The sequence below is a fragment of the Ictidomys tridecemlineatus genome, chromosome 1 (genome assembly GCF_052094955.1).
Source record: "Ictidomys tridecemlineatus isolate mIctTri1 chromosome 1, mIctTri1.hap1, whole genome shotgun sequence".
NCBI lineage: Eukaryota > Metazoa > Chordata > Mammalia > Rodentia > Sciuridae > Ictidomys > Ictidomys tridecemlineatus.
Window position 1 is genome coordinate 128895482 of NC_135477.1, and position 17321 is coordinate 128912802.

A 17321-nucleotide genomic window follows, 5' to 3' on the forward strand; every position below is an offset into this window, starting at 1 on the left:
GGTACTGTTGTTAGCCTCCCTTCGCAGAGGAGAAAACTGAGTCACTGGCAGGCGAAGTAACTTGTCAAAGGTCTCGGAGCTGAGGAATAATGCAATTTGAATTTGAACTTGGCACTCTGGCTCCAGGGCTGGTTTTCTTAGGCAGGATGTGACAGCCTCTTGTACATGTCCCAGACCCCACAGGTTCATATCAGTCTTCTGCTTCCTCAGGGCATGCAGGGTAGAGAGAAACACGTGGGAATCATGGCCAGAGTGCAAGTCCTGGTCCTTTCAGCTTGCCTCTGTGTCTTTAAGCTAGTTACTCACCTTTGTGCAAGTTCTGAGGTAGGTCTAAGGCGGCTTAGTTTCTTCATCTAAAAAAGTAAGGGTGAGCCTGAGACCTACCTCAGAACTTGCACAAAATACCACACAGCAATATAGTTAGTTCTGTGGTGAAGATACTAGAGTGAGGGAAGTCGTCCAGCCAGGGTTAGTCGCTGTGCAATCATGGAGATGTTTCTGAGGCTCAGTGTTATCCTCCATATGATGGAGACAAAAAAATGCTTGACATGAGATTAAAAAGGTACAATAAGCATAAAGGTCTCAGCATTGTTCAATATAGGTTAGCTTTTATCATAATGCACAAGTCTGTGGTAAGACATAAAGCAGGACAATACTACTACTGTGATGAAGCTGGCCTTTGGCCTTAACACAAATCAAGTCCCAAGTTACTATTTGGGACAGGAAGACATCAATGACATCATGATCTTAGTATGTTCCAGTCTTTAAAGGATTCTGTGCTCTAGCATCTTGCAACTCACTTTGGTCACAGACCTGGGAACTTGTCAGAAATGCAGACAACCGGGTCCCACTCCAGACCTCCTGAATATGAATTTGCATTTTGGTAAGATTCCCAGGTGGTTCCTAAACACATTCAGGTTGGAGAAGCGCTGGTTTGAGCATGGGAAGAATGGCAATGATAGCTTTGGGCATGGGGTAGGAAGGGTTAATGTTTAGTTTGGCTCTGGCCAAAGTGCCGGAAACAGAAGGTTCCAGAGATTGAAGCATATGAACTGATGGGACAGGAAGGCTCCTTCCTGCCTATATCCTGGATAGCCAGGGGATCCAGCCGAGCCCTGCACTGAGCCCCCCTAGACCCGCAAACAGAGAGCAGACTGGGACAAAGGGAGGCCCGGGCACCTCTGCCCAGGGCTGCCTGGGTTCAGAGTGGCTGGGGTAAGCCCAGGGAGGTACAGTCCTCTGGCCAAGGTCATCTGAGGTCTGAGGCAGTGTGAGGAGGCCTGGAGGAATGCCATGGGGCTCATGAGCAGGGCCCCCCAAGGGAGGATGGTGGCCAGCACTGGGACAGCTGTGTGAGGGCCCTGCCTCTCCCTTGTGTACCAGGCCCTGCTCTCTGTCCCCTCCAGCCCGGGCTTCAGCTGGTGGGGAGGGCCAGATCCTGCATGCGGAACTCTGACTGGCCCTGGCTTTTCTCCCCAGTGCTGGAGCAGCTGCTCCCGGAGCTCACTGGTCTGCTTAGCCTCCTGGACCATGAGTACCTAAGTGACAGCACCCTGGAGAAGAAGATGGCCGTGGCCTCCATCCTGCAGAGCCTACAGCCTCTCCCAGGTCAGCCCGGACGAGTCACTCCCCTACAGACAGCTGTGTCACCCTTGACCCTCCTCAAGGACCTTCAGTAACTCCCCAGGGCCTGTGCACATACAGGTTCCGCTCACCACACAGGTTCTGCTAATAGCATGCTCTGGTCTAATGTTCTTGTCCACTTAGAGCCTGCTCTTCCACCTCAGTCCTGGCAGTGTTCTTTGTCCTCCTCCATCCCCAGCCCTCCACACATTCACACTCAAGAACACATTGCATCCATCCACTGAAGGACATCTAGATTGGCTCCACAGTTTAGCTATTGTGAATTGTGCTGCTATAAACATTGATGTGGCTGAGTCCCTGTAGTATGTGTTTTAAGAATGTAATGCAAAAAAATAATAGTAATAATAAGAGAGCTCATGTATAATGGCACAATTTGGTATGAACACACTTTATATGCAGAGTTACAAAAAATTATGCTGTAAATGGATAATAAAGATTGTAATGCATTCCACCTATTGTCATGTATGTAAGAAATAAACTTTAAATTTTTTTTAAAAAAAGAACACATTGCACCCACATACCTGCCACTCATGACCTATAATACTCTCACAGGACTCACACAGCACTCTCACACATGGTGTGTACTCCTATGCACCACACATGACCCACAACACATGCTACCTATACCACACATGCACACAGCACACACACATACACAAAGGTAATGCTCTGAGCTACACCAGACAGACCTCCAACACACAAGCATGTGCACCTCACACCCTCCTGCACAGGCATACAATCCTGCACACACTCATCCTCATGAGCTGCATCCCTGCTCATGCCCACCTAAGCCCACATCTCTGCCCATTATTATCTGCCCAGCAACACGCTCTGCCCAACGGCTCTATCTTTTCTTCCACACTCCAGGTCAGTTGATGGCACGAAGCATCTCTCTGAACTCCAGACTATACCCGCTCAGGGAATCTGAAGGATGCTGTGGGAAGTTACCACTGAGTGACTCCAAACCTTGTTTCCCAAAAAACTGAGTTGACAATCCCTGCCACCCTCACAGGACTCTTGGGAGGAAGAAAAGGGCAGCATTTTTCCTACTGTTCTCACTGGACCCCGTCCCCTGACCATTCCCAGAATAGCCCCATAATTTGTACTAGGTTTCTGGGCCTCCTTTTACTTAGAGACAGATCCTCAGTGACAGAGTAAAAATGAAAACAAAGTGTGAAAAACAGCACAATGACAGGATGTGAACGTGCTTTGCAAAGTGAGTGCTGAGCTCCTGTGGAACAGGAGTCCACGCAGGGCGGGTTGGACTCATCCCTTCCCCCCTCACTGCCAGTGTCCTCCCCTCCCTTCCAGCTAAGGAAGTCTCCTACCTATATGTGAACACTGCTGACCTCCACTCGGGGCCCAGCTTTGTGGAGTCCCTCTTTGAAGAATTTGGTAAGTGCTTCTCCCAACCTTGGTTTTGACACCGTCTCTCCCAGGTGGCTGGGCCTGGCTCTAACATTGCATCATGGAGTCACTTTGGGTTTTCTGGGCTCTGCCAGCTCTGAAAATGTAATTGGAATTTACAGTTATAAGAAATGTTCCTGAGATTGGAGGAACAATAGGAAGAAAAGTATAAGTCAAAGAGTTCAGTACAGAAGGGGTTTCTCTCCCTGCACGGCCTCTGCCAGCCATGTCCTCCTGGGTCCCTGGCTGAGCAGTCCAGTGTCTAAGCAGAAAATGAGAGCTGTGTCAGAGCCTGGCCTGAGACCAGGCTGGCCAGCGTGTGGGAGGCAGTGTGCCAGCCCAACTCCATCCTGGGGGCAAAGAGCAGTGCTCACCACAAGGAGAAAACTACAGTCTATGCAGGAGCTCTGGGGGCATATGGACCTAGAGAGAACACCAAGCCTTTGTAACACAATTGCCAGAAACCTCCAAAGCACCATTACAAAGAATGTGATTTGGTCCTCTTGACAGACAAGGCAGGGGGTGGGGTGACCAGGTTACCATGGAGGAGTCCCAGAGCAATTGATTAAGCCACCTAGGTGGTAGAGGCAATGTGAAGTCCAATCCTCACTCGGAAACCTCCAGACCCCAAATCCAGCCCTCTTTAGTTTTCCCTTGACCAATGCCCTGATCCTCTGTAGACTGTGACCTGAGTGACCTTCGGGACATGCCAGAGGATGATGGGGAGCCCAGCAAAGGAACCAGCCCTGAGCCAGCTAAGAGCCCATCTCTGAGAAATGTGAGTCATGGATCCCACACCCTCAAGCCCTGTGCCCCTCTAGAGAGGATGAGGGAAGTTCTCCCCCGGCTGATGGTTGGGCCCTCTTTGTGTGCAAGACTCTGTTCTCTCTCCAAGGTGGTGGTTAAGGGCAGAAATAGCACAAATAAGCATTCATACACTCAATAGCGCATGCATGCGCACCGTGGTCCTGCTAAGCAGGGAGAATGTGGTGAGCTAGTCTGTCCCCTTAGGCCTGAAGCACATCACCACGCCAACTTCAGATTGCATACAGAGGTAATGGGAAATTCTGTGGACCAGGGGTTGGGAGTCTCTGTGTACCCTTAGGCAAATCATTTCCCTTCTCAGAGCCTGAGTTTTTCACCCACAAGATGAAAGATTGGACCAGATCTAGGGTTCCCAGACTTGGGGGTCACAGAGTTAGAGACAAGCATTGTCTGTCAACTCCATAGTGGATTATCCTCACCATCAATGGTGATGGTACCAGTTGCTGACAACTTAGTGTATCCTTCACATGCTCAAAGCAACTAGTGAGCTTGATACAACTGCTATTCCCCCTTTATACAGATAAGGAAACAGAGGTTCAGAGAGGGCAAGTGATACGCCTGATGTCCCACAATTAGTAAGTGACAGAACTTAGCTGTAGAGCTGGGGAATCCCCTGGCACAAAGCCTAAGCTGTTCACTAAATAACAGGCCTCATGCGCATGTGTCCTGCTGCTCCTCTTATGTGGATGTGGATGTGGTGGCAGAGTTTGGGGAACTCATGGTAGTTCTTTGTAATTCTGCATGTGCTCAAGCAAAAGTATAGCTACCAGGGTTTGGCAGTCCACAAAACTTTCAGCCATTATAGAGAAGCTCTAATGCTTCAAAATTTAGGGTGAGAAACACAGGACAAATACACTCTTAAGTTCTGCCTTCTCTGTGACTATATTAAAATTATGGCTTCCCATTCAGGGTCTACCTACCTCCTAAGAGCTACTGCATCCTCTTCCACTAGCCTCGCTCCCTCCTGTTCCCCTCTTCTCTACTCCGCAGCCATCTGATCTCACACACCTTCTTGTCCCCACACAGGCAGCAGACCTGCCTCCACCACTGCCCAACAAGCCTCCCCCTGAGGACTACTATGAGGAGGCCCTTCCTCTGGGACCAGGCAAGTCCCCTGAGTACATCAGCTCCCACAGTAAGTTCTGGTCCCCTTCAGGTTTATGGGCTTCTCCTTCCTGAGAAGCCAATTCTAAGTGTGTCCATGTCCTGCAGGAGCTGGAGTGCCAGGCCTAGTGCCTGCCCAGCCATGTCACCAGTTCTTGAGGAGAGGCTGCTCTGAGCTTCTGGCCTCTGCAGTGCCAATCTGGGTGGACTGATGGGTGCAGACCAGGGGCCAGGGACTTGAGTTAGTCTCAGTTCTGTGTGGCCTTGGACCACCCACTTCTCCTCTCTGGACCTCTATTCCTCTACTCCTAAAACAAAAATATACTCACATACATGCATAGGAAGGAGGTAACATAAACCAACCTGTTCTGAGCCCTGAAACTGATGCTAATCCAACTGCTCCTGTCTGGGGATGGAGTGGGGATGAAAAAATTGTATTTCAGTAGAATCACATCTTATGATGGGTTAGGTTATCAAGCCAATAACAGGTAAAATAGGGCATGTGGGGAGTGTAGCTCAGTGGTAGAGTGCTCGCCTTCCATGTGCAAGGCCTGGATTCAGTTCCCAGCACTGGAAAAAAGAAAAGAGAAAAAAGAAAAAGGTAGGACACATGGTCTTATAGGTCTCTAATGTGCACATCCCAGAGATTCATACAATGGTGTTGGCAGAAATCTTAGAAGCTATATTATTTAATATTTAATTTAACACGTTTTTAAAAATTCTATCTGAATATAGCATTTATTCTCTAATAAGAACATACTTGGAACAGTTTATTACACATATAACTTATATAAATAAATATATAAATATTCCATCTACATATTTTTACTGCTGGATGTGCTCAGTAAAATTATATAGAGGACACTAGAATAAATCAACTTTGAAAATCTCTGAAATTTATCACAAAGAAGAGTCCTTGATCTTCCATGATCTCCCCCCAGTGAGTTAATGGATAGTGTTCCTTTGAGGATCAGAAGCTATCACTTTCTTGAAAACATTGTACACAATTATACACAAGGAACCATGTTATGCTTTTGAATGACGTGGAGCTGAATTTGTATATAATGTTAGTGGGATGCTACCCCATCATCCAGAAACACCATGGATACATACATCAAAGAAGCCTGTGCTGATCAAAAACAAATTCCAAGATATAGTCATTTAAGAAAATCAAACACAAAATACTGCATATAACATATGAGTCTAGCTTTTTTTTCCTAATGAATATACACACATTCATGCATTCTAATAATTTTTCTAGGCTACGTAAGAAATATTAATGAGGTTTTCCTGAGTGAGATGAAATCTGAAATCTGGGGAGAGAGTTGGGGATGTAATTCAGTGGTAGAGCACTTGCCTAGCATGCTTGAGGCCTAGGTTCCAACCCTAGCACTGAAAAATAATAAATAAATTATATATATATATATATATATATATATATATATATATATATATTTGAACATGTATTTCAGCTGGGCATAGTGGTGTACACCCTAATCCCAGCTACTCAGGAGGCTGAGGAGGGAGGATCACTTGAACCTGGGAGTTTAAGGCCAGCCTAGGAAACATAGCCAGACCCTGTCTCAAAAAGGAAAAAAAAAAATCTGAACAAAGGAAACATACTCTTCCACTCATGTTCTTTTGTACTGCTTGGGCTTTTTGTCATGAGGCATTTTATTTTTTACTGAGGTCAACTACATGCAAGGTTGAGCATTTTCACGATTTTTATTTAAAAGTCCAACCAGTGGCATTTGATACACTCAGTGTCGTACAGCCATCACTACTCTCCAGTTCCCAAACATTTTCATCATCCCAAAGGAAACTGCTGTTAACCAGTCAGTCCCCAGCCCCCTTCACCCAGCCCCTGCGGTCCTCCAGTCTTCTGTCAGCGTGGATTTGCCTATTCTGAATATGTTGTATAAATGGAATCACATACTACATGACCTTTTCTGTCTGGCTTCTTTCACTTCTCATAATGCTTCCAAGGTTCATCAGTGTTGGAGCATAGACCAGAATTTCGTTCTTTTCTATGACCGAATAACATTCTGTGTATCTACACCATGTTGTGCTTATCTGTTTATCAACTGATGAACATTTGAGTTGTTTCTACCTTGTAACTGTGGTAGGTCTGCACCAGATGATCTGTTGCCCTCTTTAGCCTTGATTGTCCCAAGTTCCATGTTACTACAAGCAGCTACAAGTTACTACATCCATGTTTGGATGTAAAACAGGCACCTTTTTCCTATCTCACTGACTCCAGGGCAGGGGAGGAAGGAGGGGGAAGAGGTGCTGCTGGGCCCTAATCCCAGGTCAAGCACCTCAGCTAGATGAGACTCCTGCATCTTCCCAGAAAGCTCACTTCCCTTTCAGACAGGGCAGAGAAGCACCCTCCTGGGAGCAGCTGGGAAGGGAGGGCCTCAGGAAGGGCCGAGACCTTGTCCAGGGAGCTCATGCCAAGCCCATCAGGGAGTATCCTTCCTCTGGCACACAGCGTCCAGCCCTGCCAGGTGTTGCAGTGCTTCGTCCTGTCCCTCTTTGACACACCTTTCCCTCCCAGCTCCCCCTGCTGCTCTGGCCCTGACAACCCCAGTCCACCTCACCGGTGTGTGGTCAGCATCTGAGGCCTCAGATTGTCTGCTGCGAAAGGCAGCTCGAGCCCCTCTTGGGAGATAGAGCTGGGAGTCCCAGATGTGGGAAACTTCAGTGCTGCTGCCCTCAGGAAACAGATGGACAGGAGGGGCTGGGAACCCAGAGCAGAGCTCTGAAGATCAGTGTGTGTGAGAGCGAGTGGGACTGGGCTGAGGAAGACCTCCTGGAGGAGAGGCTGTGCTTCCATCGCCTGAGTTGGCAACCTCAGTTCTGACCCAAGCTCTGTCACTAGCAGCCAGCCATGTGTGGCTTGTTTCCCCATCTGTAAAATGGGGCTGAACCTCCCTCCCATTGAGAATCAAAGGACACAACGATAATGATAGCTAGCATTTGTCAGCACCCAATGTGTGCCACGCTCTGTGCTCAGAGCTTATGTGCATGATATCATTAATCCACAGTGGGGAGCTGTTCACTTCCTGGGTGAAGAATCGGAATGCAGGGAGGCTGTACTCTTTCCAGGCTCACTCAGGAGATGGAAGAGATAGGATTGGAGCTCAATTCTGACAGAGCCCAAACCCTTCACCAGCCGAACTTCCAGCTGAGCCTCAGGGACTACTTACATCAAAATGACTCTCTCTCTCTATATATATATATTTTTTTCTTTGTAGTGGTAGATGGACAGCATACTTTTATTTTATTTGGTTTTTTTGTTTGTTTGTTTGTTTTTGTTTTGTTTTGTTTTTTAATGTGGTGCTAAGGATCGAACCCTATGCCTCACACATGCTGGGCAAGTGTTCTGCCACTGAGCTATAGCCCTAGCCCAACTTCATATATTTCTAAAAAATAAATTTATAAATAAATTTGTTCCAATTCATTAGACTTTGATACATTTTCTATTTTATGTATCTTTAGAATTTTCCTATCAAGTAATTTTTTTCCAGTGCAGATTCCTCAGCCCAACTCACTCCAGAGATTCCCAGACTCTAGGGATGCAACCCTCGGAATCTGCACTGGAAAACAACCCCTAGGTGATTCTGATGTAGAACAGCTTGAGGTGCCCTGCTCACCACTGCGCTGCTCTGTACCACCTCCCAGCCCCAAAGGAGGATGTGCCCTAACCATTCAGCTCCAATAGCTGTTGCTATTACTCTAATGCTCGTGTGAGCATTATTATTTGCTCCTGTGGTCCAGTTCTTCCTTTGTATTTCCAGAGGTTTTGAAGGAAAATTGCCTTTCCAAGATGAGGGAGCAGATGTGTTAGGAAGTGAATAGCAAGTCTGAGGGGAGAAGAGGAGGTCTGTGCAGAACATAGAGGCAGATCGAAGCCCTGGCAGCTGGTGCACCATTCCCCACAGTGCAAGGACCAGAGCTGCCACCAAAATGCTCTCTCACACACTGATGTTCTGAGTCACTGAGGAGAAGCCAACTGGGAAGGTCAGAGGAAAGATCTTGGACCTGGGTCTTGGATGTGAGGAGTTCTCTGGTAGAAGAGGGCACAGGAAATAGCATGAACATAGGCCTGGCAGGGCAGTTCCGTGGGACAGGGGCACTCAGGGTATGTTGGGAACCAGAGCAGACAAGATGCAGAGACAAGTCCCCACTCCCAGTGTGGGACTGCCCTGAGCTCCACTCTGTATTTCCTGACAAGGGGCACGGTATCTAGGGCCTTCCCAGCCGTGCCCCTGGGTCTACTCCTGGGTCTGTCTGTGTTTCTCCATGCTCAGCTCTTTCGACAACCCCACAGATGGATGCAGCCCAGCCCACTCGATTGTGGACGGCTATTATGAGGATGCAGACAGCAGCTACCCTGCAGCCAGGATGAACGGAGAACTGAAGAACTCCTGTAAGTTCACACCAGCTCCACCCTCACAAGGAGCCAGCCCCTGGCATTCATGTGCCCCACCTCTCACCCCAGCCATGGTCACCACAGATGCTCCAAAGCCCTTGTGACCCCAGGGTTCAGTGGAAAGGCCACTGGAATAGGAATCTGGAACCCAGAATCCTGCCTTTGCCCTGACTCTTGGTAACTGATCTTAGGGGAGCCTAGTTTCCTTATCCATGATGGGGATTTGGTGTGAGCATCACCTGAGACAAAGGCTGCAAAGGTGATGGGGTAATCACAGCTTTTTACTGGATGCCAAACACTTGGCTGAACATTCTCCATGCCTTGGTGTTCAAGAGGCTGGTCGAAATAAGTACTATTATTTATGGAGATCCCATACAAATGAGGACACTGCGGCTCCCCCAGTGAAGTCACCAAGATCACAAAGCAAGTGGTAAATCCAAAACACAGTGCACTGCATGAGGCAGGCCTCTAGTCCTCACCAACACCATGCCCTGGGTTTCCTCTATGGTCTCAGGGTGTTGGGGCGAGCAGGGGGCTTCCCCAGGACAGCACAGTGACAGGTTCTTTCCTGTGGTGCCTGCAGACAATGACTCGGACGCCATGAGCAGCTCCTACGAGTCCTATGATGAGGAGGAGGAGGAAGGGAAGGGGCCACAGCCTAGGCACCAGTGGCCCTCTGAGGAGGCCTCCATGCACCTGGTGAGGGACTGCAGGATATGTGCCTTCCTGCTGCGGAAAAAGCGCTTTGGACAGTGGGCCAAGCAGCTGACCATCATCAAGGAGGACCAGCTCTTGGTGAGTGCCTTTAGGCAGACTCACGTGTTTCTGCCTGAGGACCACTGGCCTGGCCTTATGCACAGCTCAAAGCCCAGTGCTTCTGAGATCATGGTTCTCCACATAAGCAAAATTCACACACACACACACACACACACACACACACACACACACACACACCCCTTAAAGACCTGAGGTAAGCTCACCAAGGTTTTTGTTTTGTTTTGCCAGAGAAGAATTTTTTTTATCACTTTAAAGCATTATCTGTTGTTTTTCAGTATACAAGCTGATGTGTTTATTTATAAAACTAGAGAAAAACACAATGAAAAGTAATTTTAAAAAAAAATACCCATGATCCCATAGACCAAGAGATGACTACTATATTTCCACACCTTGATTTCCACACCTCTGTCTCATAAAACTTATCTCCTGCAGCACCTGTTGTTATAGAACACCACTATAAAAGAAAATACATCTTTAACTCCAAAATGGGTGGATGAGCATAAATTTTAGGAAAAAAAAATAATAGTTCCTCCCCAAAATACTCTGCTGACAAGACTGGCTTAACACAGATGCATGTGAAACAATCCCTTTGTCACCCTGGGGCAATGAAAGTTCACCCCAGGCAAGCACCAGTACAAGGGTCAGGGCGACCTATTTCCACTGCCTGTGCCTTCTCTGTTCCCAACTCCCGGCCAGGCCAGGGCCTCCAGCATGGTATAAACAGAGTGGGGGGAGCTGGGCCTAACTCCATCCAGACCTCTAGAGGAAGCTCCAGTAATTCACCATTAAGACTGACGTTTATCTTTCCTGCAGGATTTCGTAAATGTTCCTTATTACCATGTTAAGGAAGATCCCTCCCCTCTATTCTTGGCTTGCTAAGAGTTTATATCACAAATGGATACTGAATTATATAAAATGCCTTTTTCTGATTCTATTGATATGTGTGATTTTTCTCCTTTTTTCTATTTACTTGATGAATTTTGTGGTTGATTTTTGAATATGAAACCATGCTGTGTTCCCAGGGAAAGCTGCACTTGGTCTTGATGTAGTGTGCTTTTCTATGTGTCTAGATTCCATTTGCTCATCTTTTGTTGTGGGCTTTTGCTTCTGTTAGAAGATTAATTAGCCTGTGGTCTTCCTTTTCTGTAATGTCACTGTCAGTTTCTCCCACCAAGGTAATGCTGGCCTTATGAGAAGAAGGGAGGAGTCAGAATCATTATTGATAAACTATCGACCTCCCAAGGCCAGCCCTCCGCCTCTGCTAGAATTCCCTTTTCCAAATTCCTGCCATACAGCCCTTTCATGTAGCTTCCTCCCAAGCCAGCCCATTTCTTCTCTATTTCTTAAGACCCAAATGATCTTCCTGGTATTATGCTGCAATCCATCTCTTCTTACTAGACAGTTGTGCCTGAAGATGCCCAGTGACATCCCTGGCTGGCATCTCCATGTCCTTGCACAGTGCCCACAGTTGGGCTGGGTGGGGAGGTCTTTATGGGGTAAGTCAAACTTCCCTGGAGACTTTGTATGAGGGTAGCTTCCTGCTCTACCTTCCACTCCAGAAGGCCCTGACCCTTTCTCTCCTTGTCCAGTGTTACAAAAGCTCCAAGGACCGTCAGCCACATCTGAGGTTGGCGCTGGATGCCTGCAGCGTCATCTACGTGCCCAAGGACAGCCGGCACAAGAGGCATGAGCTGCGCTTCACCCAGGGGGCCACTGAGGTCTTGGTGCTCGCACTGCAGAGCCGGGAGCAAGCTGAGGAATGGATGAAGGTATGTGGGGCCCACACCCCACTCCTGTCTTGCCGCCCTTCTTTCCTTCCTCTCTTCTCCAGAACCCCAATGATGGAGCTGGATTCTGTCTCTGAAAGAACCAATCCTTGCTCAGGGTAGAAGGGGTCAGAGCCTGAGCCCAGGCGCCCGGCACGTAGTTGGGGCTTATATTTGGAAATGGATCTTGGATATCTGCAAGAGACAGACGTCACGCTGGGGACCCAAGTTCCCTCTAGTTATTTGGATCCTCTGACATCCCTACTATGAGCTTGTCTGAACTGCACTCATATACCTCCTGGAATGGGGAGCTTAATATGAAGGAAGCTGATTTTGTCATTAGACAAACTAACAGGGCGGGGGGGAGAAGGAAGGAAGGAAGGAAGGAAGGAAGGAAGGAAGGAAGGAAGGAAGGGAGGGAGGGAGGGAGGGAGGGAGGGAGGGAGGGAGGGAGGGAGGGAGGGAGGGAGGGAGGGAGGGAGGGAGGGAGGGCTGGCTAGGGTTGTGGCTCAGCGGTAGAGTGCTTGCCTAACATGTGCGAGGCCCCTGGTTCAATCCTCAGCACCACATAAAAATAAACAAATAAAATAAAGGTATTGTGTCCAACCACAATTAAAAAAATTTTGAAAGAAAGATTGGAGGGAGGGAGGGAAAAACTCTTACATGTTTTAGATGGGAACATTCACCCTTTTAACCAGCACCTGTGGCCCCACTTCTGCATCTTTGTGGCCACACAGAACAATGAGAGCCACCACATATTGAGCACTTACTTTGCGCCATGGCTTGTGCTGAGAGCTTCACATACGTGATCTTATTTACCCTCACAATGGGACTGTTATCATTCCTATTTTACAAACAAGGAAATGGAGGCACTTAGGACTTGCCAAAGATCTCACTGCCAAGTGGTTGGTGCCATAATTTGAATCAAAGAAGTAGATCTATTCCAAAGGCATAGACACAGTGACATGGTTATGACAAAGGAAGACTTTGGTGGCATATAGACTTGGCTCAAGTCCCAGGATAAGCAGCATTCACTGGCTGTGTGGTCTTCTACAAATGACTTTGCTGCCCTGTGCCATGATTTCCTTGTCTGTAAAATGGTTCTTGTGAAGATGTTAGGGAGCATTCGGCACAGCACCTGGCAGACAGCAGGTGTCAGTAACTGTCAGTGACTGCTGCAATATTGGCGATGCTCCAGTCCCAGTCGTCTACAGCCGACCTCCCCCTGCACAGACCTCTGCTCCACTCTGACACCTTTCTCTCCCTCCTCCTCTGATCTCCCTGCTGGAACAAGGAAACCAAGCACCTCCCTCCCTCCCTTCCTTCCTGTGATAACCAGCTCTTGCGTGGAATGTTTGGTGCTTCTCCTGACTGCTTTTGTCTCAGGAGGGGAAGGAAGTGAGAGAACCCGCCTGGTGGGGAAACCTCTGCCTCCTAGGGCCAGATGGGTCAGAAGATGGAGCCCCAGCACTGAGCTACAAGACTCCTGTCAGCCATAATCCTTGAGAGGCTGAAGCAAGAGAATCATAAGTAGAGGCCAGCCTCAGAAAGTTCAAGGCTAACCTGGGCAACTTAGTGAGACCCTACCTTGAAATAAAAAATAAAAAGGGCTGGAGATGTAGCTCAGTAGCAGAGTGCCCCTGAGCTCTATCCTCCGTACTGCAAAAAAGAGAGGAGCCTGCTTGCCTTAACATTTTATCTAAAGGTTAAGAGCCTGCAGCCATACTGTTTGCTTTTAGTTTCTGGCTCTGCCACTACCCACATATGGCTTCACCTCTCTGAGTCTCATCATCCTAACCTGCAACTTGAGGATCACTGGTTGCTGTGGAGATAAAATGCCTGATGGGTTAGCATCAAATGGTGGCTATCATTACTTTATGATCTACATGCTTATTGCTGCAACCTTGAATGAGTGAGTGACTCTGTTTCCTTATCACTGACATAGAGATGATGACCCCAGCTCCTCCCTTGGTCACAGAAGCAGGCTCTTGCCTTGCAAGCCTTTCTGGTTCATATCACCCCTCACATCCACAGTCTAACTCTCTGCAGCCTCAGCAGCCCCAGCAGAGGACCAGTGTTCTCATGTTACAGATATGGAAATGGAGGCCCAGAGCAAAGAAGTAGCTTTTTCTTTTTTCTTTTCTTCTCTCTCTCTCTTTTTTTTTTTTTTACCAGGGATTAAACTCAGAGACACTTAACCACTGAGACACATCCCCAGCCCTTTTTATGTTTTATTTTGAGACAGGGTCTCACTGAGTTCTAAGGGCCTCACCAAGTTGCTGAGGTTGGCTTTGAATTCCCCATCCTCCTGCCTCAGCTTCCTAAGTTGCATGTGCCACCATGCCTGGCAGAAGTAGCTTTGTCAAGACACACAACTAATCAGCAATGAAACTAAGTCTCTTGGTTTCTAGCCCTGTATCCTCTTAGTCCAAGGGACAGATACAGAAGGAAGCCTTTCAGACTCTGATATACCCCATGCTTGTGCAAGTGTCTGCATCCACTCCTCTGTATAACAGCCCTGATCATACAAAACCCAATCATCCTTTTGCCTCCAGACCTTTCGTGACCATCTTTTCCTGGCTGTGTGTCCTCTCCACAGGTCATCCGAGAGGTCAGCAGGCCAACTGGGGGAGCTGAGGGTACAGAGGCTCCCAGATCCCCGGTGCTCCAGTGCAAGCTGGACCTGGACAAGGTACGTCTGTCTCTACTAAGCCCTCCTGACCAGGCAGTGGGCATTCAACATGGACCCCACCCCAGGGGATATCACAGGCTGGTGGGGAAGCCAGATTCCACTGATGGAGCCAAACAAGCAATGCATGCCCCGCACAGAGCAGGCACAGCAGTAGGTGCTTAGAACATGTCTACTGAATGCATGAATGCACAAATAAATGAGTGTCTATGTCCAAGGTGCAGTATGAACACAGGAAGGAGTGGCTCACCCTGTCTAGATAGGAGGTCACGTCTGAACTATACCATGAAAAATAAATTGGACTATATCACCAGAAAAGAAAGTTGGCTGCCTGGAACACAGGTGAAGCAGTCATTGGTCAGCTGGTCAGGCCATGGGCAAATATGTACCAGTGCCTACCTTTTGCCAGGTACTGTAGGTAACAAAGGAACTCAGACTCAGATCATCCCCTTAAGGACATCATAGCCTACAGGAAGGTTTAAGCTCCACATAGATGGGTCTTACAGAATGTAATAAAGGCTAGTATTTATAGACTGTAACTGTGTACAGCAGTATTTCAAATGTTTTATATATATTAACTAATTTCTGTAACAACTTTGGAGTAGGTAAATTTTCAGATGAGAAAGCTGTGGCATGGAAAGATTTATCCAATGTCAAATAGTAAATAAGAAACAGGAGCCGGGTTTGGTGGTGCACACCAGTAATCCCCACAGCTCAGGAGTCTGAGGCAGGAGAATCATAAGTTTGAGTCGAGCCTCAGAAACTTGGTGAGACTCTGTCTCAAAAATTTGTAAAAAGGCAGGGCAGGGGATATAGCTCAGTGGTAAGAGTGGCCCTGAATTCAATCAGTAGTGAGGGAAAAAAGGAAGAAAGCAAGCAAGAAAGAAGAAACAGAACTAGAGTTTAAAGCCAGACAGTCTTGAGTACTCTGCCATCTCAGTGAAGCATCCCGACCATCCACCAGACAAGTACTTGTTAAGGCTCTGCCCATGCTAGGCACTGTGGGAACCCTGAAATATAGTCCTAAAAAACAGGTACGTCCCTTGCTCTCACAGCACTTAAGCCAGTGAACAAGGAGCCCTGAATCAAATAATCACACAGACTTACAAACGCCAAGCCAAGGAAGTTCTAGGAAGGGGGGAAGTACCAGGATCCCTGGGAGTGTGTGGTGGGAGCCTGCTCCTCTCTCAGAGGTACAGGAAGGTTCCCTGAGGAAGTCACTTTTCATATGAAGATGAAAAGTTAGCAAGAAAGGGGAAGAGAAAGGGATTCCAAGCAGAGGGAACAGGCTGGAGCAGAAGGAAGCATGGAATTCAGAGGGCGGGGAGAGCCTGTCAGCCCTGTTTAGAGTGGCCCTGAGTAGTGACAGTGAGGGGGACTGGCTGGAGGGACAGGAGGAGTAGGGAAGATGGCACTTATGGTGAGCCTTACAGTTTGGGCAAGATGTTACTGAAGCAGGGGGGTCAAGGGAGGTGACAGCAGAAGCACTCCCATGGGATCAGGTGACAGTTATGGCAGGGCGGGGTCTCTCATGTGTAGAGGGTGCTGGTGGAGAAGCCTAGCCCTGCTCTCACTCAGCCTTGTCAGTAGTGGAGCCTAAAGGAAAGCAATGTTGATGGTGTGAGAAAGAAAGAGTGTGTGTGTGTGTGTGCGCGCGCGCGCACTTGCATACGCGCTTGCACTGGTGCAGTTCACAGGATGTGTAGAGATGAGCTTATATAGTTGAGTTTTCCTGCAGCCAAGTCTTTGGGGGAGGGTAACATATTTAGGGTGGTTTTGGGGGTGCAAATGGGGCTGAGGATGTGGGTATTGGTGGGTCTGCTTCTCCGTGGAATCATGGGGTTGAAATGTCATCATCCCTCAGTTAATCCCAAAGTGCTCGCAGCATTTCTTGGTATTTGCTTTCTGTGTTGATGAAAAGCTTGCTGTCTGTACACCACTGCAGAACAAATACAGCCACAGCTTCTGTTTTACAATTTATAGCGGAGGCTTGGGCAGTGCTACCCCATTTCTGACAATTATTATTTTTCCAGTCCTATGGACATAAAAGAAGAGCCCATGACCTCTCGTGTCCTCCCTGCTTTCTAGGATGGGGCTTATCACGAAGCACCCCTGGGCCTGATCTTGGGGATCCTTGGCAGGGGCCTCACCTCTGTAATTCTGCCTTCTTAAGTGGGTGGGTATCATTTTAACCCTGTCCCAGGCCTGGCTGGCACAGTTTAGCTTCTTGAAGCAGGAGAACAGCCCTTCACACAGGTGTTAAGAATGATACAACCTATTGGCCTCAGACTTGGGCCATCTCTCTGGTGCCTCACAGCAGCCTTCTGAAGGGGGAGTAATTCAGATGAGAAAACCAACTTGGGGAAAATGAGAGGATTTTCCCACATGTGCACAGCTAAAAAATGAGAGTAGGGTCCTAATTTCTTCCAAGATCTGACTAACTACTCTGCTCTACCTCACAGGCTACCTTGACCCTGTATGACTGAATCAATGAATGTATGATTGGTCTGGAGTTGGTATGAGTAAAAATGATGTTGGCTGGCAATGAACTTGCTAACGTGTGTGTCTGCACGCGCGCTTATCATTCTCCCATCAAAGCTGGGATCATAATGGACTCCTATGGGTCACAAGGTCCTGTCTCAACTATTTTGAAAATGTCTGCTGGCCCATCCCT

At 47.9% G+C, this 17321-nt stretch overlaps 1 protein-coding gene across 2 annotated transcripts in view; it reads left to right on the forward strand.

Moving 5' to 3' along the window:
* Afap1l1 (actin filament associated protein 1 like 1) overlaps positions 1-17321 on the forward strand; it is a 61727-nt gene that overhangs the window by 24344 nt on the left and 20062 nt on the right. The window contains exons 2-9 of one of the 2 annotated variants that reach the window (XM_013358182.4): positions 1480-1608; positions 2956-3039; positions 3732-3829; positions 4903-5011; positions 9314-9412; positions 9999-10210; positions 11782-11961; positions 14558-14650. In XM_013358182.4, the coding sequence (XP_013213636.1) occupies positions 1480-1608; positions 2956-3039; positions 3732-3829; positions 4903-5011; positions 9314-9412; positions 9999-10210; positions 11782-11961; positions 14558-14650 (1004 nt within the window). The remainder of the gene's footprint in view (positions 1-1479; positions 1609-2955; positions 3040-3731; positions 3830-4902; positions 5012-9313; positions 9413-9998; positions 10211-11781; positions 11962-14557; positions 14651-17321) is intronic. The other variant, XM_040272272.2, reaches the window with a different exon arrangement.